Genomic DNA, 22,012 nt, shown 5'->3' with positions numbered 1-22,012 from the left:
ACGATTTACAATCATAACGAAAGCAATGTGTGCACTCAAAATGATTTATGACATTATAATAATTTATGGCCTTGTCATTGTGATTGATGGCTGAACCCAATGAGTGATGAGGTCAAAGATTGTCGCAAGAGGCTGTGCTTGTAATAAAACTGCGGCCCAGTATTCCCACAAGAGATTACAAAAACACTTGTTGTGAATTTGTCTTAAATGTATATGGGGAACTACATTAATTGGAGTGGGCCAAGTGCGGGGGTTAATGGTTCCAAGGGGTGGCACATCCCAGGCCTGCAAAGCCACCATTAAAAGCTGATGGAGTAGACATCCGCTCGGTGGCGTGGCCGTGGCCCAGGGTGGTCCGTGGCCCCAGGGTGGTCCGTGGCCCCAGGGTGGTCCGTGGCCCAGGGTGGTCCGTGGCACCAGGGTGGTCCGTGGCACCAGGGAGGTCCGTGGCCCCAGGGAGGTCCGTGGCCCCAGGGTGGTCCGTGGCCCCAGGGTGGTCCGTGGCACCAGGGTGGTCCGTGGCCCCAGGGTGGTCCGTGGCCCCAGGGTGGTCCGTGGCACCAGAGTGGTCCGTGGCCCCAGGGTGGTCCGTGGCCCCAGGGTGGTCCGTGGCACCAGTGGCCGCCGCCCAATGCACACTGGAAGTCAAAGGTCTTTAAAAACACCGCAATCGTTACAGTCATAGAGACCAGGGGAGGTCGGACCTGGGGGGCAGAGTGCACAATTACTGCTCCTGCAGACTGAGGGAAGGGAAGGACTCTCAGTGAATGAGTGCCTGCCCTTGTGAGGGTTTATCAGGAGGAAGATCACATCGGCCTGTTATGTTCTGGTTTGTGGGGGGATGTGGAGTAATATCAGGCCCCGGTCAGGGGGCTGCGGGGGGAGCGGTGCCACCTGCCACAAACAGGGGGGCCCGGGCAGTGTGCCCGCAAGCCTTGCCAAGTACAACCCCCCCCTCCTGACCCCCAGTAGCGAGGCCTTAACACCCAGCAGCGAACAACACAACACAGGGCCCTCTAGGCGCTGCTTCATCTTCAGAAACAAAGCGCTTTGTCACAGAGCGGAGGAGGACTCAGGACGTCCTGTTTAGGTTTAAGCCTAAAATAGCCAATAAAACCCCAAGAGGGGACCCGCCCTCCTCAGAGTAAACACGTAAACACTGATACAAACCTGCACAACCACCACTAAAATGCCATTCAGAGAAGAAAGTGAGAGCGAATGTGTGATTTTTATTTATTTCCGAAAGGCAACGAATGAAACTTTATAAACAAGGAGCAGCGACCGGCCTGGGCTTGGGTTACTCTACTTGGGGTTTCCTGTGCAGCGCGGCCACGGAACTGTTGTTCTTCATCGTGTTTCCTCTAGGTTTCGGTGCCTGGGTTGAAGGTGCAGGGGTTATAAGCATCTTGTAGACCACATCCCCCTATTTCATACACTCTGGAGAATCCGGGGATGTTAAAATCATATTTTCACAATGTTAACAGCAAACTCTAAATGTCAAGCACATAATAGAGTGAGATTTCTGTTAAAAGGTCAATGTGAGACATTCCCACGGGGACACCTGGCAGGTGTGAATGTCCACACGCCAGCAGCGCCCCCTGAAGTATTCAGGCAGACATTGCAGACAGGCAGTGGCACGCATGCGTAAAGCATCACCTCTCAGGGGGCTTAGGATGCAGAGCCACAGATGAGACTGGGGTAGTTCACACTGTTAAAGGGTTCAGGGTGTTCTATGACGATGGACGGGTTGACCACCCCTGCAATGCCATAGTATTCAGTAAGTTGTAGGTGATTGTCCCCCCTGACTGTACAGAAATGTGTTTAATAAAACACTTGAATTTAGCACTCTTACTTTTTAAATCCATGTGAAGTCCCGTGAGCCAGAGTCCAGACAGTGAGTGACGAGACGTGAGTGACTGCAATACGTAGCGGCTCTGTGTTTAAAACAGCGTAATATACGTCCTTTGGGCACACTGGAAGACACAGTTTTTGTGTATTTTAAGGAATATGAATAAGCACTGAAAGGGTTCGGAAAACACTGAGAAAACGCCACTGAAGTTCACAAAAAATAAACACTGAAAACAGCACATCCTAGCAATACTACACACCACCAGCAGCTGAAACATCTTACTGTCTCTAGGCACTTTCCTGGCACGTGCTGTGCCCACCTTGCAGCCTTAATGTCCACACGGTACCCAGGCTCCCTCCCTGGCACTAGGTGGGTCCTTCTATTTCTAGAGGAAAACACGAGAAGAGTGAATCTGGCCCAGGTGCAGTTTATCTCACACACAAACAGTCCGTGCTGTAACGCAGCACACTCCGATGAGGGGTGGCGTGCTGGCAGGCAGCCCATGATTATCGTCCTCCTCGGGCACTGAGCTGTGTGTGGTGGTGTACCACCTCTGGCTCTTCTTGCTTGTGCGAGGCGGCACTCCTGACAAGGGTTTGGTGTCTCTCGGCCTGGTGGTGGCCCCACTGGGACTTCATGGTCCCCAGACAAAGCTTCAGACAGGGCTTTGCAACAGTTAGCAGTTCCGGCCCCCACATGGGCTGATCACGGATTCTTCTGATGCTGCCTGCTCAAGCCACTTACACCTTCCTCTGTGCATTCCCACATGGACCGTCACAGCTTCAGCAGTAACAGTCCTGTACTGACGGGTCACCTCTTCATCGGTTGTTGCCCTTCAGGGGTTAGGCAGCAACAAGCTCTTGCAGTCCTGGCTGGGCTTCAGCGGTTGCATTATTACTGATTGTTTGTTCCTGTCTGGAGAGTCTGGGAGCTCTGATCCTCCTGGATCGCTGTCTAGCAGTCAGCCCACTGGGTGCCTCAGTCACCAGCGACACCTGCACCTCACTCCTTCCTGCCACTTCCTCCCGCTGCAGGCTAGAGAGGCACCTCACCTCGCTCAGCAAACAGGCTGGCTGGAACGCGTTCAAGACAGACAAACAACTTCCCCAGCAAGGCTTCCGGGTTTCCTGTGTTGTTCCCTCATTTCTGGGAGACCAGCTGTCATGCAGACACCAACCGTGGTTGCACAGCGATCCTTTGAGTACTCTGTAGAGCGCTCCCTTGGCCATAGGTGGCTTGGAACTATAGCAACAATTGAGGTTGCTGGTCTCACTTTTATGCAACATTTGCAGACAGGAGAACTGCCTCAAACTGTAGAACCGGTCTGCGTTAGTTCTTCTTTCAAGTGTCCTTTCCAGGCTGTTCTCCAGACACATCCTCTTTGTGTCGTCACGCTTCTCTCAGCAGGTTGCACCGGGGACCCTGGCTGACATCAGCCCAACTGAAGGGGTCATCAGGGACAGGTACAAGGGCAGGCCTCACCTAAAGGTTTTCATACTTCCCACCATGGTCTGCTGCCCCCTTCTCCACCCCCACCATCCACCAAGTTGCAGTGCTGAGTAGGTAATTGTATTGTATTGTATTGTAATCATATTTATATAGCGCTTACTACCCCTGACGAGGCGTCGAAGCGCTTTTCGATGAGTAGCACGCTACTCCGGTACCCAAAAAGAATTAGTGATGGATTAGTATAATTTAATAAGGAGTACAGTTTTAGTATTATTATGAGTTAATTTGAGTTGTGGATATGAGAGTTTGTTAGTTAGATTGACTGGAGTAATGGAGGGGTGGAGGAGGAAAGAAATCCAGAAGTGTTAATTGGGAGTATATCCTTCATTTACTCAACCCAAAGGCTTGGGATGAGTAAAGGGGGCGGAGGAGGAAGAGTATGTGGAAGGGTTAGGGAGAGCATAGTAGCAGGGTGAGATGAATGCAGGAGAATTTAGTAGGGTTGTGTGGGAGGTCACAGAGGTAGAGTGAGGTTTGGTGAGTTAGATGTGGAGGTGGAGGGAAGAGCTTAGGCAGAGATATTTAGGAGAAGAAAGTGGTCGAAGGGATTTGGGATGAGTCCGAATGAGAATGGAGGATAGTTTGATAGAGACATGACATAAGAGTGATGAGTAGATAAGTGTGATAAAAAGAGAGCAGACATTCATAGATATCTAGTATAACAACCCAAAAAACCAGGAGCCATGCAATGATCCACGAACATGCCAGGCACAGAAACAACATATACACATACATACACATATATATATATTTATACACACACACACATGAATACACACACATATGCACATACAATACATAATTAGAATCATGGGTAAAAAATACTTAGTCAGGCAGGTTTAAAAGAGTGTGTGTGTATTTTATTGTTATGACAGTAGCAATACATATTTTCCAAAGAAACTATAAATAAATAGAAATATACATATAATCTGAAAAAAATAATTATCCACATAGGCATATGCAGTTCATAGTTGTTTGAAAAAGGTGGTTATGAAGGAAAGAGCCAACTCTTGAGTAGTTTTCTGAAGACAAGAAAGTTATCTGTGGCTCTTCTAGTTGGGGGTAATGAATTCCATAGTTTGGCTGCTTGGATGGAGAAGGGTGTACAACCTATAGTCTTTTTCTTGTATGGTGGTGTTCTAAGGCGGGGTGCCAATCTTGAGCGGAGGGTTCTTTGTTGGATGTATTTGGTAATTTTCTTTCTGATAAAAAGCGGTCCTGTTCCATGTATAGCTTTGTGGGTGATACAAAGCAGCTTGAAAGTGCATCTTCTGGCAACGGGTAACCAGTGTAGTGCTCTCAAGGCAGGGGAGATGTGTGCTTGCGGCTTTATATGTAGTAGTAGCCTGGCTGTGGAATTCTGAATACGTTGTAGTTTTATCATAACAGATAGAGATGATCCATGGTAGAGGCTATTGGCATAATCCAGTTTGGATAATACAAGCGAGATAGTAGCCTGCACCTTGTGTGGAAATCCGAGGTGGGGGAAAATGCGTCGTAAAGTCTTTAAGGTGATGAAGCTTGTGCGTGCTAATTTGTCCACTTGGGCATTCATAGTTAACTTGGAATCCATGGTGATTTCAAGGTGTTTAACTTCCTTGGATAATTGAGGAGGGGGTCCGAGATCGTCAGGCCAGACGCACAGAGGGTCATAATTTTCCCAGTCACCACATATGAGTATTTCTGTTTTGGAGGTATTTAGTTTGAGATGGCTCCAGGTCATCCACTGATCAACGGCTCTGGGGCAACTGAAGATTTGTGAGTTTTCAATGTTTTTGGGGCCTTCTAATTTAAGTAGTATTTGTGTGTCATCTGCGTAGTTGTAGCATGTGAGATGGAAATCATTGATCAGTTCTGGTAAAGATATCATGTAGATGTTGAAAAGCAAAGGTGAGACGATTGACCCTTGGGGGACCCCTGCTTTTGTGAAGTAGGGTTCGGACGAGAAGGGGGGTGAGTGGATGATATTTGCTCTTTTTTGGAGATAGGAAGTAATCCAGTCGAGAGCAATCCCTCGTATGCCGGCTTTGTGGAGTCTTTGAGTTAGGGTGCCATGGTCAACCGTATCAAAGGCAGCTGCGAGGTCCAAGAGAAGTAGTGCAGCAACTCCATTTTGGTCGACTGTGTTTTTAAGATCGTCCTAGATTGCCATGAGTGCCGATTCAGTGCTTCTTCCTGGGCGGAATCCAGTTTGGAAGTCTGAAAGTATAGAATTGTCTTCAATGAATTGTGACATCTGGGCGAATGCTGCTCTTTCTATCAATTTGCCCAGGAAAGGTCCATTTGTGATAGGTCTGTAGTTGTTGGGGTCTTGCGGGTCTAGATTTGTTTTCTTTAATAATGGTCGTATGTATGCCTTTTTCAGGTCTGTAGGAAAAGTTCCTGAAGTTAAAGAGTTGTTGATGATTCTTCTTACAGGTGTGGCAGCAGAAGTAGATAGCAGGATGTTCTTGAAGATCTGTGGTGGGCAAGGGTCAGAAGGGCAACCAGAAGGTCTGCTTGCTTTGACCAAATCCATAAATTCATCCTGGGATATTTGTTTGAAGGACTGTAGAGGTTGGGATGGTTTATTCTTAAAGGGTATTTTAGTGAAGGGGTTGGTGCTGATGGTTTTCTTCTGTTTTAAATAGGAGTCCAATGTGTCTGCCTTGGTTGTGTAGTGAGTTGCCAATTTGTTTGTGAAATCTTGAGTGGTGGGATGACTTCTTTCCATGCATGTGGGTTTTCGAAATTCATTGAGAATTTTGTAAAATTCCTTGGTTGTAGATTGAGCATTTAGAATTCTGTCTGAGTAGTATCTTTTTTTAGCTTTTTTGATTGATGATTTGTATATCCTGTTAAGTTTGTGTAGCTGCAGTTTGTCTTGACTGTTGTTTGTTTTGAGCCAGGTCCGCTGCAACTTTCTGATTTGTTGCTTTATCTTTTTAAGTTCTGTGTTTCTCCAAGGTGTTGGTTTTCTTTTGTTGTGTTTAGTTTTTCTGAGTGGTATTAGGACATCAAAAGCTTCCTGTAGCCACTCATAAAGTTTAGGTACAGAATTGATTGTATCTAGATCTGTGTTTGCTGTTAGTTGTGTTTCTAAGTGATCCAAATTGAGTTTTCTCCATGGTCGATAGGTGTATGTATGTAAGTGGTTGTGGGGTGTGTTGATTTGTGGAGTTGTATGTCGGAAAGTTATCATTTGGTGGTCTGACCAGGTGGTTGGTGTGATGCTATGAATAGTAACAAGTTCAGGCTTAGCAAAAATGACATCTAGGATGTGACCAGCGATGTGTGTGGGATTGTGTACAATCTGATGTAGGTTCAATGCGAGTAGGCCAGTGGTGATAGCTTTTGGATGGGGCATATTGGGTTTGTCAAACCAAATGTTTAGATCCCCAAGAATGCATAGATTGGAGTATAGTGTAATAAGGTTTGAGACTATGTCAAGAAAGGCATCTGGGAAAGTGGAGTTGTTAGGTGGAGGTCTGTAAAGGAGGAGAAAGTTACAGGTGGAAGTTGGAGTAAGGTGGCATCTGGTAAGGAGGGCTTCACAACCTTGTATGGAGATGTTGTCTGTTTTACTGAGGTTTATTGCCTGTTTGAATATAATAGCTAGTCCACCTCCTCTCTTGCCTATACGGTTTTGTGTGATGGTTTGATAGCCCGGAGGAAGGGCTTCGTGCAATACTGGTGCCATGTCATCTCCCAACCAGGATTCCGTAATGAATAGTAAGTCAGGTTGTGTGTCTGTGAGAAGGTCGTAGATGTGGTGCTTGTTTTTTGAGAGTGATCGAGCATTTATGAGCTGGCAGTTTAGATAGGGTGTGTTAGTGGTAGTGTTGTTTTGTTTAGTAGAAGGGTAAGTAGTATAATGTGAGCTTGAAGCAGGAGTGTTGCTAGTTGTGTTAACTGTTTGAGGCTCACAATAGTCTTGCTTTTCAACATAGTGTTCCTCGTCCAGCAGGTTAAGGAGGCATTTTGTTGGGTCTGTGTGTGTGGGTGGTGGACTTGGTGGCTGAGAGAGCCATGAGGAGTGTAGTGTTTTTTGTAGGGTAGTTTTATTATGAAACAAACAAGGGGATGCGAGGTTGCTATGAGTGGCATGTTTTTTATTTTGTTTGCGTTTGTTTAGTGTGGATGGAGTATGGGTTAGGGGTGGTGGAGGAGCATGTGGATCATGATGTAAGGCTCTAAATTGTGCAATGGAGGAGAGGCGACTGAAAGAAGGTTGCTGGGATGGGGTGATTGTGGTAGGTGTTTGTGAAGAGTGGGGGGGTAGGGGTGGAGATAGGGTGGAATTTGTATCCTTTGTGTAGTCTTGGGGGTGAGAGTGGGTATGATGATGAGTGTAATGTAAGTTTGTGTTGCTTTGATGTGCTGATGTTTGTGGTTGGTATTGTTTTTGTGGAATAATGAGAGGGGCTATTGGTGTAGTTGTTTTTGGTGAGGGACTTGTATGTGAGTTAGTGCTGTTAAGTGGAATTTGAGTGTTAGATGGGGTGTTGATGTGTTTTGGAGATGAATGTATGAGGTGTGTAAGAGGTGATGGGTGTGTGTCAGGGAGATAAGTATTAGTTGAGATGACTGGAAGAGGTAATATGTGTGGTGGAGTGAAATGTGGGGATTGTATGGTTGTGTGTAATTGGTGAGCAGAGGGGAAGAGTGTGTGTAGATGAAGTGTTTGAAGGCAGGGTTTTGGCATTGTTATGAGTTCAGGCGGCCTGTGTGAAGCGAACAGCGGATAGTGTTTTTGGTTAGTATGTGTAGAGAGTGTGTATCTGGGAGACTGAAACTGAGAGAGTTGTATGTTGTAGTTTTGTATTGTGTGGGCGGTGGCAGGTAGTGTTAGTGGGAGGGGACAGAGTAGTGTTTGCTGTGAGTATGAAGGTGTTTGACTGTAGTAGTTATGGGGTGTATGTGTATATGTGTTGTATGTAGGGTTTTGTGTTGGGTGGTGGGGCAATGCAATATGTCTGTGGTCAGTTTGTGATGCATGAGTTGGATATCTTTGCAGATAATGTGTTTGCATATTGAGGGATGTGTTGGGGTAGAAACCATTCCTGGTGGAATGAGAATTGGGCAGCATTTCTGGCCCTAGTCCCTAGTCCCTACCTGTCCCAAACAGGCCCAAACAGGCAACTGCCCTTGTCCTCTCCGCCCTTTGCCTCGACGCCCGGGCTCAGACGCCCTGAATCCTAGCCTTTTATAGCCCTACTGGCCAATAAGAAGCTGGTCCTAACCCTAGCCAATCCGATTTTAAACCCTGATTTAGCCAACTAATGGGAGACCCAGCCCTAATCACTAGTCACAGCCCTATTTCCTGACCCCCAATCACAGCCCCAGCCCTAAAACCAACAGCCAATCAGAATCCCAGCCCTATCCACCAATCACAGCCCTAGAACCAACAGCCAATCAGAATCCTAGCCCTATCCACCAATCACAGCCCTAGAACCAACAGCCAATCAGAATCCTAGCCCTATCCACCAATCACAGCCCTAGAACCAACAGCCAATCAGAATCCTAGCCCTATCCACCAATCACAGCCCTAGAACCAACAGCCAATCAGAATCCCAGCCCTATCCACCAATCATAAATGCATCCCTGGAGCTAGCAACCAATGAAACACCATCTCCCAAAAACCAATCACAACAGCATATGCAACAACCACGAGGAACCTATATAAGGAGCAAGTTAACTAAAGTCCAGTCCCTGTGGCCTGGGGGGAGGCTACTGCTGCTCTATTCAGTATCTCCTTGGATACAGACAGGCTGAATCCACACTTCCAAGCTAGCAGAGTCTACTTTCCAGGTAAGGGGGAGATTGTTTAAGAGACAAACACTGCAATAGTTCTGGGCGCACACTCTAAAATCGGGCTTTTTTAAGGCAAAAATACAGTGGGCGGTATCAGGACACAGGACAAATCAACCGGCCCTGCTGGAGGTGGAGATGGTGTGGGGACAAGATAGTCATCCCATTCGCTAGCCACTGACTCCCTTATCTCACCCTCTTGTCGTCCGTCGAGGGATGATCTTCCTGTGTTTGGCTACTCAATGGTATGCCAGTGTGCGGCATCCCCGGGAGATTGGCCCTTGGTGTTTAACGAGGTGTCTGGTGGCTGTCAGGCCTGGGTGGCGTTATGGGTGTTGAAGGTGGAAATCTCCTGTAATAGTCATTCAGCATACACTGAAGATCTGCGACTAATGTGCTAGGCATGGGGAGGAATAATTGTTGCCCCCTAAGTGGGTATGAAGTTGAAGCATAGTTGGGCTGGTATTGCCCTTCATCCTCCTCATCAAAGTCCTGGTATTTTACATGCAGCTGAGATGGACTACTAGCTGGCCCAAACATCCCGTCATCTTGGGAATACATGTCATCGTCGTCATCCAAGAGATTTTACGGGGGATATGGCAATACCTTGCTCGGGGAGGTATGTATTGGAAGAATGTGTGATGAAATCTCCCCCATGGTGATGAGTCAAAGAGGTAGGAATCTTGTTGAATCCTGATCTTCAGAATATGGCATAATTGTCGACGATTGCTCTGACGAAATCCCCAGGAGAGTCTACAGTTTATCAGTTGCCATTGTCGTCGCCGGCATGTTCGTCGATGGTGTCTTCGTCAACGAGTCCCCTGTCGGCATTTGTCTCGCCGGCGGTGCTGTCGTCGCCGTTGTGCTGGACGACTGTCTTTTTAAGCCTGATCAGCAGGTGTTTCGTCGACGGTAAAGCCTTTGTCGATTGATGGACCCACGATGCCTCCGCTGTCGACGATGCCTTCGTCGACAAAGCTTTTTAAAATATTTTTGAGGTAATGATCATCGTCAATGATAACGGTGACGATGTCATGATCATTGGTGAGACCGCCATTGTTAACGTCGAGGACACGGTTGTTGATGTCACTGTTGACACCGCCGTCGACGGGGTGGTCGTCAATAGGTGTTTTTTGTCTGAGGAGAGCCTTACCGGATCTTTTTTTGGTGACGGAAACAGGGATGCACTTTTAGTGGTAACCTTTTTCGGCAACCTTGTGTGGGTCTCTGATTCAGAAGTCACCTTCTCATGTCTCTTTTGTCTCTCAGTAGAGACATGTTTCATCTTTTTGGCCATCTTCCTCTGTGGCTCGTCAGGCAGTCTTCCCTTCTCACCTGTTCTTTTTAAGGAGTGAAAAGCATGAGATGACGGTTCGCTCTCATCTGAAGAAGGATGTTCCATGGCTTTCTGTCTCTGTAGCCACAACAGAAGCCTACCCTCACGGTCCTTGAGGGTTTTTTGACTGAAGGTGCGACAGATCTTGCAGTCCCTCACCTTGTGGTCTGGATGGAGACAGTAGATGCATATTTAGTGGGGGTCATCAACATGTAGTCTCTTCTTCCCACAACTGCTACAATCTCTGAACAGACCCTTTTTTGTCTTTTGGAGACATCATATAACTGCAAAGCTGGGTTCTCTGAGAGAAAAATTTCCTGTCAGAAAAGGTAAACTGAGCAGAGCTCAGGGAGATTCCCTTCACACGACGTGCGGTAGAAAATCTGAGGGAAAACAGCCTCTGATGGGAGTATTCTAGAGGGTGTCGAAGCCTGATTGGATGGGACTCAAGTTTGGGTCTTTTTCACAAAACATATAGGCTATAAAATAGCCTGTGGGGCCTACTTAGGCCTAGTGGTTTTAAACCTGCTGCTTTGTGTATTTGAGGTTACCGTGAGGCTCCCACCTCGACGACGGGGATGATTCAAGCATGAGAATCTATGAAAGATTCAATACTGGAGAATAAACGGTTTCCTTAAGGAATCCCTTTCATGGTCTTCCATCGAAGCACGGGTAGCCTCAGATAGGTAGTCTGGCAATTGAAGGTCTCCGCTAATGGTATTTGTCTTAGTGCTTAGACTAAAATGTTGTGAATTGCTTTAGAGTATAACATGCTTACACATCCTATGCCACTGTTATTGATCATCTCCATAGCTCTGGCTGTCTTTCTATGGTTCAACAGTTGAGCAAGGGTTTTGCATTGACTAATCCCCTTCACGCTTGGAATTCCGCTACAGCGGAGAACAACTGTTGCCAATCGTCACATCATGAGTTGTAATATTCAGTTTCTAATTTCTTAAGCTCCCTCTCCAAAGTAGACTGCACACTGTGGATCTTAAGACTCCAGTCTGCTTAAACATAAAAAGGCACCCAATTTAAGCCTTAAATGCCTCCAAAGCAGAGAAGTATTGTGAAACTGAGCCTACATTAGAAGGGAAATATCCACAAAACCCCTTATTTAATTTCATTTTTAAATAATCTACAAGTGTGCAGGAGAGAAAAATCTGTGGGCCACTGGTAATAGTTACTCCTGGCAACCACAGACACAAGCACCGAGGAGTGATTAGATGAAGTCTGTGCAAGTGTTAGAAATGGAGTTCCTGGTTGGCTAAGGTAGGCATCTCAGCCAGGAAGGGACCAGTACTCTAGTAAGGGCGAGGGAACTACCCCCAAGATAACCCCTGCTCAACCCCACACCTCCTTGTTAGACTGGCACAAGCAGTCAGGTTCATCCCAAAGGCAATGTGTAAAGCATCTGTACAACACACACACACACAGTAGTGACACAAACACCACAAAAGAAACGCCACAACTAGCTCTATAAAAATAAACTGAGGTACAAAACAACATTAGCCCAAAACACGACATTTATCAGTAATACCCTGGTACACAAGCAGTTGTCAAAACATCACACAGGTTACTAGTACTATGCAAAACAAGTAGTCAGGTTAACCCAGGTTACCGGGATTCTGCAACACATCAACATTATCACCAAGAAGGGCCCTTCTTATACATTATCATGAATGCCCATAGCATGAAAACATTACCTTCTGCATATATCATGGATTCGGAGATTGATGACCACCCCCGCCGCCCCAATACGGTAGGCACAACATACATCCTTACACCAGGGCACACTGAGAATAAGACAGAAATGAGTGCAGTAAATCCTGTAGTGAAATCGCCCTATTGGCAAGAATCACCACAAATCCCCTTTTAACACAAAGGTAACAGCGCATTGGTGCGTCTGTCACCAGGTATCTGGTAGGCACAATCGTGCCACATGAGGCACAGAGCCTCCTGTGCTCACTTGATGACTGGATGCAAAACACCCCCACCCTAGTACAGGAGCTCACGTACTTTTAACTGGGTAAATGCAGACACCAGAATGATCCTGGCAGGACCGGAGACCGCACTAAGGGGTTGTCTCCCCAGCCGACTCCATGTCTCATCCAAGAAGAAAAGGCCAAGAGGGTCTCACCCTCAATGACCAACTAACCAGTCCCCGTACTCCTGCTGCATGGGCGGTCGGGGAGAGAAGGCTAGTAAATCAGATCACCTCTCTGGGGAAGACATTTTGCGGCCTCTTCTCATTTGTAGATGGGTGCAACTGCCCATGACCAAGCGATACAGTTGCACTAGCGGTTCAGGGAACACTACAAGCCCTAGGGGATCACGTCTAAAGCCCTCCAGGGCTTGCCAGTTGGATGCCTTGCTCCTCAGGAGCTTCTCTATAGTTGCTGCAGAGCGAACCGGCTCTTCCGATCTCACTTGGGTCGCGGCAGTGAAGGGACCCAAAAGTGGATCCCTGCTGATGCCCCTGGGGCACCACAAAAAGAGTCTGCAAAAGACTGCAGGCAGGCTCCTCGTCACACCTCGGGGGAGGGGGGGGGGATGGGGGGACTCAGCCCAAACAGGTCAGGTGAGCTCCACTCGCACCGAAGGAAGTCCAAACTAGCGATTGTCAAGCTGTTTTAGAATGCAGCAATTAAAGCACCCTTCACGGGCTTAAAACACTGAGCGCCATCCCCTCTCACTAAAATAATATTGATCCCACGCACTGGGGTCAATAAAGCGCTCTTCACATAGTCAGCAAGGGACAGGGGGCACTCCACTTGTGCTCAAAGGAGAGTGGCACCAAAGTCACAGGAATGCAGAAGAGACAGGGGGCACACCACCCATCCCCTGGAGACAGCTGCGGGGGGCACAAAGCTGAAGGGCCCAAACAAGCAGGCCAGCACAAGGTCCTGATGTAGCAGTAGCAGGTCTCCTACTGACCTATCGGGTCACAGGTCAGCACAACAGGAAAGCAGTCCCAAGGTGGTTCCTGGTGAGTCGTTCAGGCATCTATTGCCCAGTCCTTATGGGGTCCATCAGTGTGTGTGGGGGGGACAATCCCCTTTACATATACTCATTAACTTCCACAAAAGTAAGGAGGGTAGGTGTAAAGAAATGGCTCCCTCTTGCAGCCCCCCCCCACTTTTTGCCTGATACTGATGCTGACTTGACTGAGAAGTGTGCTGGGACCCTGCTAACCAGGCCCCAGCACCAGTGTTCTTTCACCTAAAATGTACCATTGTATCCACAATTGGCACACCCTGGCATTCAGATAAATCCCTTGTAACTGGTACTTCTAGTACCAAGGGCTCTGATGCCAGGGAAGGTCTCTAAGGGCTGCAGCATGTCTTATGCCACCCTGGGGACCCCTCACCCAGCACATGCACACTGCCTCACAGCTTGTGTGTGCTGGTGGGGAGAAAATGACTAAGTCGACATGGCACTCCCCTCAGGGTGCCATGCCAACCTCGCACTGCCTGTGGCATAGGTAAGTCACCCCTCTAGCAGGCCTTACAGCCCTAAGGCAGGGTGCACTATACCACAGGTGAGGGCATATGAGCACTATGCCCCTACAGTGTCTAAGCAAAACCTTAGACATTGTAAGTGCAGGGTAGCCATAAGAGTATATGGGCTGGGAGTCTGTCAAAAACGAACTCCACAGCTACATAATGGCTACACTGAATACTGGGAAGTTTAGTATCAAACTTTTCAGAATAATAAACCCACACTGATGCCAGTGTTGGATTTATTAAAAAATGCACACAGAGGGCATCTTAGAGATACCCCCTGTATTTTACCCTATTGTTCAGTGCAGGACTGACTGGTCTGTGCCAGCCTGCTGCTGAGAGACGAGTTTCTGACCCCATGCGGTGAGAGCCTTTGTGCTCTCTGAGGACAGAAACAAAAGCCTGCTCTGGGTGGAGATGCTTAACGCCTCCCCCCTGCAGGAACTGTAACACCTAGCAGTGAGCCTCAAAGGCTCAGGCTTCGTGTTACAATGCCCCAGGGCACTCCAGCTAGTGGAGATGCCCGCCCCCTGGACCCAGCCCCCACTATTGGCGGCAAGTCCAGGAGAGATAATGAGAAAAACAAGGAGTCGTCACTGGCCAGTCAGGACAGCCCCTAAGGTGTCCTGAGCTGAGGTGACTCTGACTTTTAGAAATCCTCCAACTTGTAGAAGGAGGATTCCCCCAATAGAAATAGGGATGTGACCTCCTCCCCTTGGGAGGAGGCACAAAGAGGGTGTACCCACCCTCAGGGCTAGTAGCCATTAGCTACTAAATCCCCCCAGACCTAAACACGCCCTTAAATTTAGTATTTAAGGGCTCCCCTGAACCTAAGAATTTAGATTCCTGAAACTACAAGAAGAAGAGGACTGCTGAGCTGAAAAACCCCTGCAGAGGAAGAACAGAAGACACCAACTGCTTTGGCCCCAGACTTACCGGCCTGTCTCCTGCCTTCCAAAGAAACCTGCTCCAGCGATGCTTTCCAAGGGACCAGCGACCTCTGAATCCTCTGAGGACTGCCCTGCTTCAAGAAAGACAAGAAACTCCCGAGGACAGCAGCACTGCTCCAAAAGAACTGCAACTTTGTTACAGAGGAGCAGATTTAAAGACCCCTGCAAATCCCCGCAAGAAGCGTGAGACTTGCAACACTGCACCCGGCGACCCCGACTCGACTGGTGGAGAACCAACACCTCAGGGAGGACCCTCCGGCGACTCCGAGACCGTGAGTAACCAAAGTTGTCCCCCCTGAGCCCCCACAGCGACGCCTGCAGAGGGAATCCCGAGGCTCCCCCTGACCGCGACTGCCTGAACTCCATTTCCCGACGGCTGGAAAAGGCCCTGCACCCGCAGCCCCCAGGACCTAAAGGAACGGAACTTCTGTGCAGGAGCGACCCCCAGGAGGCCCTCTCCCTTGCCCAGGTGGTGGCTACCCCGAGGAGCCCCCCCTTGCCTGCCTGCATCGCTGAAGAGACCCCTTGGTCTCCCATAGGAAACTATTGGAAACCCGACACGTGTTCCCACACTGTACCCGGCCGCCCCCGCGCTGCTGAGGGTGTACTTTTTGTGCTGACTCGTGTCCCCCCCGGTGCCCTACAAAACCCCCCTGGTCTGCCCTCCGAAGACTCGGGTACTTAACTGCTGGCAGACTGGAACCGGGGCACCCCCTTCTCTCCATTGAAGCCTATTTGTTTTGGGCACCTCTTTGACCTCTGGCACCTGACCGGCCCTGAGCTGCTGGTGTGGTAGCTTTGGGGTTGCTCTGAACCCCCAACGGTGGGCTACCTTGGACCAAAAACTGAAACCTGTAAGTGACTTACCTGTGAAAACTAACATTACTTTACCTCCCCCAGGAACTGTGAAAATTGCACTAAGTGTCCACTTTTAAAACAGCTATTTGTGTTTTTTGTAAAAAGTATACATGCTAATGTAATGATTCAAAGTTCCTAAAGTACTTACCTGCAATACCTTTCAAATGAGATATTACATGTAGAATTTGAACCTGTGGTTCTTAAAATAAACTAAGAAAATATATTTTTCTGTAACAAACCTATTGTCTGGATTTGTCTCTGAGTGTGTGTTCCTCATTTATTGCCTGTGTGTATGTACAACAAACGCTTAACACTACTCCTTTGATAAGCCTACTGCTCGACCACACTACCACAAAATAGAGCATTGGTATTATCTTTTTTTGCCACTATCTTACCTCTAAGGGGAACCCTTGGAGTCTGTGCATACTATTCCTCACTTTGAAATAGTGCATACAGAGCCAACTTCCTACAGTAGGGGTCTGTTCCAACCAGCCCCAACTGGTTCCAGGAATGTCCTCTTCGCTTCCACCCCTCGCTCCAGACATCAGGGTGTAAACAAGCCCTTTGTGTGATGCCAGGGCACAGCCTTTACAGATGCATGTGTGCCCAGCCTCTACCTCTCTCAGCCCAGGAAGAGCCATTCAGTATGCAGATGTAACTCCCTGCTACACCTCCACCCTCCCTGTGTACTGGCTGTCTGGAAAGTATGAACACAGCCCAGCTGTCACTGTACCCCAGACATGGATCGCAGTCAAGCTGCAAAAGCACCAGAGTTATAAACACAGAGAAATGCCCACTTTCTAAAAGTGGCATTTCTACAATGGTAATAAAAAAAATCCACCTACCAAAGCAAGCAGCCTTTCTCACTACCATTCAATCCATTTCAAATATGCCCAGGCCACCCCTCATCGATCAGACAATAACACCAATCCATATGAAAGGGCACTTACAATGCAATCCTACGAGAGAGGCCGCACTCACAATAGTGAGAAACCAAATAGGCTGTTGGTCACTACTAGGACATGCCCCCAAAACAAGACATAGGTCCTACCTCTTACCTATACAGCACCCTGCCCATAGGGGTGAAATGTGTAGTAAAAGGGGAGTTCCAGGCCTGGCAAGTAAATGTCAGATTCCTGTGACAGTAAACTGCACTGGCATGCCCTCTAGTGGAAGACATGAGCCAGGTCTGAACGGCTAATTCTGTAGGTGGTGCAAGCTGCACTGCAGGCTCACTAGTAGCATTACATTTACAGGCCTGGGGTATAGGAAGTCCACTGTACAAGGGACTTGCAGGTGAATGAAACGTGCCAATCAGGTGTAAGCCAATCATACCAAGTTTCGAAGGTAGAGCACATGCACTTCTAGTATTGATCAGCAGTGATAAAGAGTTCAGAGTTCTAAAGCCAACAAAAAGGTTAGAAAAATTAGGAGGAGGAGGGCAAAATGTTTGGGGATGATCCTGTAAAAAGGGTCCGGTCCAACAGGAAGCAAAATGACATCCAATACATGAATGCATTCATCCCTAGTGGTCAACCAATGTTCAATCGTAGAATGAGCATCATGCACAGAGGAGCAGTAAAAATACTCTATGGTTAGAGCTATTAAGAAGTAAGGATCCATCATTCTCTTAATCAATAGTGAGGTGCAGGAAGAGGGTCCACTAGGGGTTGAGGATCTGTCGAAGTGCATATGCATTATCGCATTGACGTCTGATCCTTATAATACACTATCTGATATTAAAAGCTCGCCCTTCAATATTAGGTGCTTGAACAGTGTTGTCAGTATTCAGCCCGTAAGTATTTACTAGGAACGCCAGTTACACACCTAATTCAACTTGAGGCATCAAGCACCTGCCATCTGCATCCACAAGACCTGCTGTACACTCAAAAGGGTTAGTGAAAAATAAGGATCTTCTATAATGAGTACTTTTCTTTTGACTGAGAAATGCTTTGCAAGCCTCCTGAACGTGGAGATGGGGGTGGAGGTAAATTGAGGAGCCCCCATAGGTCATTTCCCTCTTCTCTTGAGGCACTTTTATGGCAATATTTCAGTTGCAATAACAGAGTAACCTCGCTTTTATTGGTCTAGGAGAGGCCTCAGGCAAGGACGTGGCAATTTTATGTATATAGAGCTTAATACCCCTGACGAGGCGCTGAAGCACTTTTCAGTGGGTGGCACTCTACTCCAGAACCCAAAAGGAATAGTATATGAATATAGTACTAGTACAGGGAAACATGAGTTAATTGCAGCTGTAGACATGCAAGTCAGTTTGTTGGATTGAATAGAATAATAGGGGTGGGGCAAGGGGGGGCACTAGTAAACTGAGGTAGAGAGAGTAGTGCATTGGAGAGTGAATTTGTTTCTCTTGTACAGTAGGACTAAGGTAGTAAATATTTAGATAAACCATTAGCAACTCCTTGCTAACCAAGAGGCCTCGCAGACTACCTAGAGGAGCTGTCTCTCTTCCCCTCGCTTCAGTGTCTGGGGCTCTTCCTTCCAGTGACAGGAGTTTGAGCAGTGCACCTCCACCGTCTGAGCACAATTCTCACCCTCCAGCTTGTGCACAGGCAAGCGAGGCGCATGCAGAATAGATTCCTCTGTCTCAAATACACACTGCAGGCATGTGCCACGCATCACCATGCTTAGCACACAGTATGTTAGCGCTAAGGACTGGGTAAGCGCACAGAAGCAGCACTGTCTCAGGCAGCAGGCCTCCACTGCAGTGACTCCCATAACAATACCTGGTGACCTGTGAGCTTTAAAAACACAGCATGCTGGTAACACGGCGCTACACGCCAAACCCAGACTCAATGGTGCGCTGTCAACAAATGAGGACACACCTGGTGCCCCCTCCAGATCACAGTACAAGCCCACCTTACTCATGTCAAGGGACAGGCCTAGGCCTTCGCACACACTCCAGGCCCAGAGCGATGCTTCCCACAGCAGGTCACCTCCACCCTGGAGCACCCATGAGAGGCAGGAAGAGATGTGAGGATTCTGCACGTGTTTAATCTGAATGAGGCCTCCGGATAAAGCAAGAGGTCAGGCCGTGTCCAAACATCTACCTTGCATCACAGAGTCTGCAGAGGGGCTCCTCGCCCCCACCGCCCACCTAGTGGCAGCATTCAGGTCTCTCGCTAAGCAAGCGATCCCGAGTGCACTACACCCCCTACCCCCCCCCCCCCCACCTTCAGTGTCCACCCCCCCCCCACCCCCCACCTTCAGTGTCCGCCCCCCCCCGCCCTCAGTGTCCGGCTCCCCCCTCTGGCTGCAGGAATGCCAGGTGTGAACTTCCACTGTGTCAGGCACAACCTTCGCTGCCATCCTGGTGCCATCCTGGTGACGGTGGCTGGGCCCAGGGTACCCACGTGGCTTTCACCGGCCTCTTACCGGAGTTCACCCGCTCACCATGAACACATGACAAATACTACACACTGAACATGCGCGCAGGATGTCAGTGCTCGGTCAGTGCTTAGAAGCGGACAGGTTGGGTGGCTGCCCTGAACCCGAGTGACCTAGGTACAAAGATCTGATCACAGTGTTCAGTTTGTAATCACTCTACGCTGCCAAAGGCGATCTGTGCTGAGGGCACATGCGGTGCCGACCTCCAGGGAACAGGACAAATCCAGGACCCCTCATGCTTAGAGGAGCCGCAGACACAAGCAACACCCAAGATATGCAGAGGGGTGCTCGGGTCCGAGGAACCGTACACCCTACAGGGCCCTGCCCCGTCTCCAGAAGTAACAACCATCCCTCGAGCGTGGAGGGAACTCATGAAAGCAACACAACAGCTGGGAGAACATCAGCGGAAGTGTAGGTGTGGCCTCCACCTACCCTTGCAGGGTCTGAACAGAGTAGATTGGAGTATGTGTCATTTTTGTAATAAAAGTGAAATAGTTCTTACAGTGGGTGAAGTGACTTGGACCCTAGTAAAGAATGTCCCTTACAGCTGCTCAGGGGACACTGCTTTTGCATGAAATGAGATGCTGTAATGTTTCAAAGAGATGCAAAGAAATAGTGACGTACTAAGTGTTTATTTCACTTGTATCCTTGCAGGGAATGGAACCAGGAAGAGACTGAAACCGACTGATACATCATCCCTGTGCAAACCAGAACAGCCCATAGCAAGCGTGGGCGACAGCGCTAAACTTTCTGTAGGTCAACTGTGGTCAGCGAGTGACCAGGAGCCGGGAGGTGGGGGACCTGCCCAGTCACGAGAGGAGGGCAGTTGGCAGAAACTTCCCAATGTACTTCTGATGCCACCGGGTGCACAGTTACCAGACACCGGGTGTGAGAGGACTGTGGGACATTACCACACGATGCCACACCAAGAGGGCCTGGTAGAGGGCTTCAGATCCCGGCTCTACCAGAAGAAAAGCCGCGCAGGACCTCAGCAGCAACGAGAAGATGACAAAGGATACAAGTGCACTGCTTGTGGAAAAGTCTTTTCGGCAATGCCAAACCTCATTAGACACATTCGAATCCACACAGGAGAGAGGCCCTACCACTGCGCTACCTGTGGAAAAAGTTTCAATCAAAAAGAAATACTTCTTAGACACCAACAAATTCATACGGGTGAGCGGCCGTATCAGTGCAGCCTTTGTGGGAAGTGCTTCAAGCGAACAGACCACCTTCTGGACCACCAGAGGCTTCACAAGTATCAGGCCACACGATTGTGAAACGGACCTGCTGGACAGTGTGTGTATGTGGGGTTTGTGTGGCGCAAACCGAGCCAGGAGGCAGTGGAGGTATCCAGGGAGAGACGCGAGAGGTACCGGGGTTCTGGGATCAGAGGTGTCCCTCATCCGCTCTAAGGGCCGTATTTATACTCTGGTTGCGCCGAATTTGCGTCGTTTTTTTCGACGCAAATTCGACGCTAAACTAACGCCAACTAACGCCATATTTATACTATGACGTTAGACGCTTCGGGCGCCAAAGTGCCCGGAGTGTGCGTCATTTTTTAGCGTGAACCCCTTCCTTGCGTTACTGATATGCAAGGGAGGCGTTCCCGTCTTAAAAAATGACTCCCAGGCCTTTACGTGGTATTTATACTCCCGGGCAAAAATGACGCCCGGGAGTGGGCGTGGCCAAAAACGGCGCATTTGCGCCGCTTTTTAACGCCTGGGTCAGGCATGGCGTTAAGGGACAAGTGGGCTCAAAATGAGCCCAGAGTGCCCTCCCCTGCCCCCAGGGACCCCCCCTGCCACCCTTGCCCACCCCAGGAGGACACCCAAGGACGGAGGGACCCATCCCATGGACATTAAGGTAAGTTCAGGTAAGTTTTTTTTTTTTTTTTTTTGTGGCATAGGGGGGCCTGATTTGTGCCCCCCTACATGCCACTATGCCCAATGACCATGCCCAGGGGACAGAAGTCCCCTGGGCATGGCCATTGGGCAAGGGGGCATGACTCCTATCTTTACAATGATAGGAGTCATGTTGATGGGGGATGGGCGTCGTTAAAAAATGGGGCAAGTCGGGTTAAGACGATTTTTTCGACGCAACCTGACTTGCCCCATTTTAAGACGCCCATACGCCATTTTCCCCCTACGCCGGCGCTGTCTGGTGTACGTGGTTTTTTTCCACGCACACCAGGCAGCGCCGGTCTGGTAGCGCCGGCTAACGCCATTCCATAAATACGGCGCCCGCATGGCGCTTCAGAATGGCGTTAGACGGCGCTAAATTTTTTGACGCTAAACTGCGTTAGCGCAGTTTAGCGTCAAAAAGTATAAATATGGGCCTAAATGACTTCAGGTCCCATGAAGGACAAAGTCCAAAAACACAACACAACACATGGGATCACAGAGGACATCCCAACATCAGCTGTAACAATGATGACACTGCCAGCAAAGGGGGCCAGCGGGCAGTAACTGACAGTAAACTGAGCACCATAATGTCTTCTGGGGGTGTCACACAGTAGGGTACGGTAGCCGTGTTAGGGACAGGCTCTGGTGTCTGTTTGCTGGAGGCTGAACCTCGCACAGGATTGTTTTGGATCCAGTGTTTCTGCTTCTTCTTGGATACCTCCATTTTCAGTCTTCCAAGAGAAATAAAGTGATAGATAACATTTTAGAAAGATCCACAAAGAGGGTAACAAGCACTGATGAAGCCAATAGGTCTTCATCATCGCGGAATGCCACATGATGTTCGCTAAGCAGCCAGAGCTGAGTTAGGGAGACGCATGTCATAGCCAAGTGCCACCTCCGGGACGCCCTCC

General features: G+C 48.7%; 1 protein-coding gene across 3 annotated transcripts in view; it reads left to right on the top strand.

Moving 5' to 3' along the window:
* Positions 1–21,210, top strand: part of LOC138303502 (uncharacterized) — a 57,239-nt gene extending 36,029 nt beyond the window's left edge. For all 3 annotated transcript variants that reach the window (XM_069242685.1, XM_069242684.1, XM_069242683.1), the window contains one exon: positions 19,855–21,210. In XM_069242685.1, coding sequence (XP_069098786.1) covers positions 19,855–20,477 — 623 coding nt within the window. In that variant the 3' untranslated portion in view covers positions 20,478–21,210. The remainder of the gene's footprint in view (positions 1–19,854) is intronic.
* The last annotated feature ends 802 nt before the right edge of the window (positions 21,211–22,012 follow it).

Source organism: Pleurodeles waltl, chromosome 7, assembly GCF_031143425.1.
Source record: "Pleurodeles waltl isolate 20211129_DDA chromosome 7, aPleWal1.hap1.20221129, whole genome shotgun sequence".
In the NCBI taxonomy this organism is placed as follows: domain Eukaryota; kingdom Metazoa; phylum Chordata; class Amphibia; order Caudata; family Salamandridae; genus Pleurodeles; species Pleurodeles waltl.
This window is presented reverse-complemented; position numbering and strand designations above follow the sequence as displayed.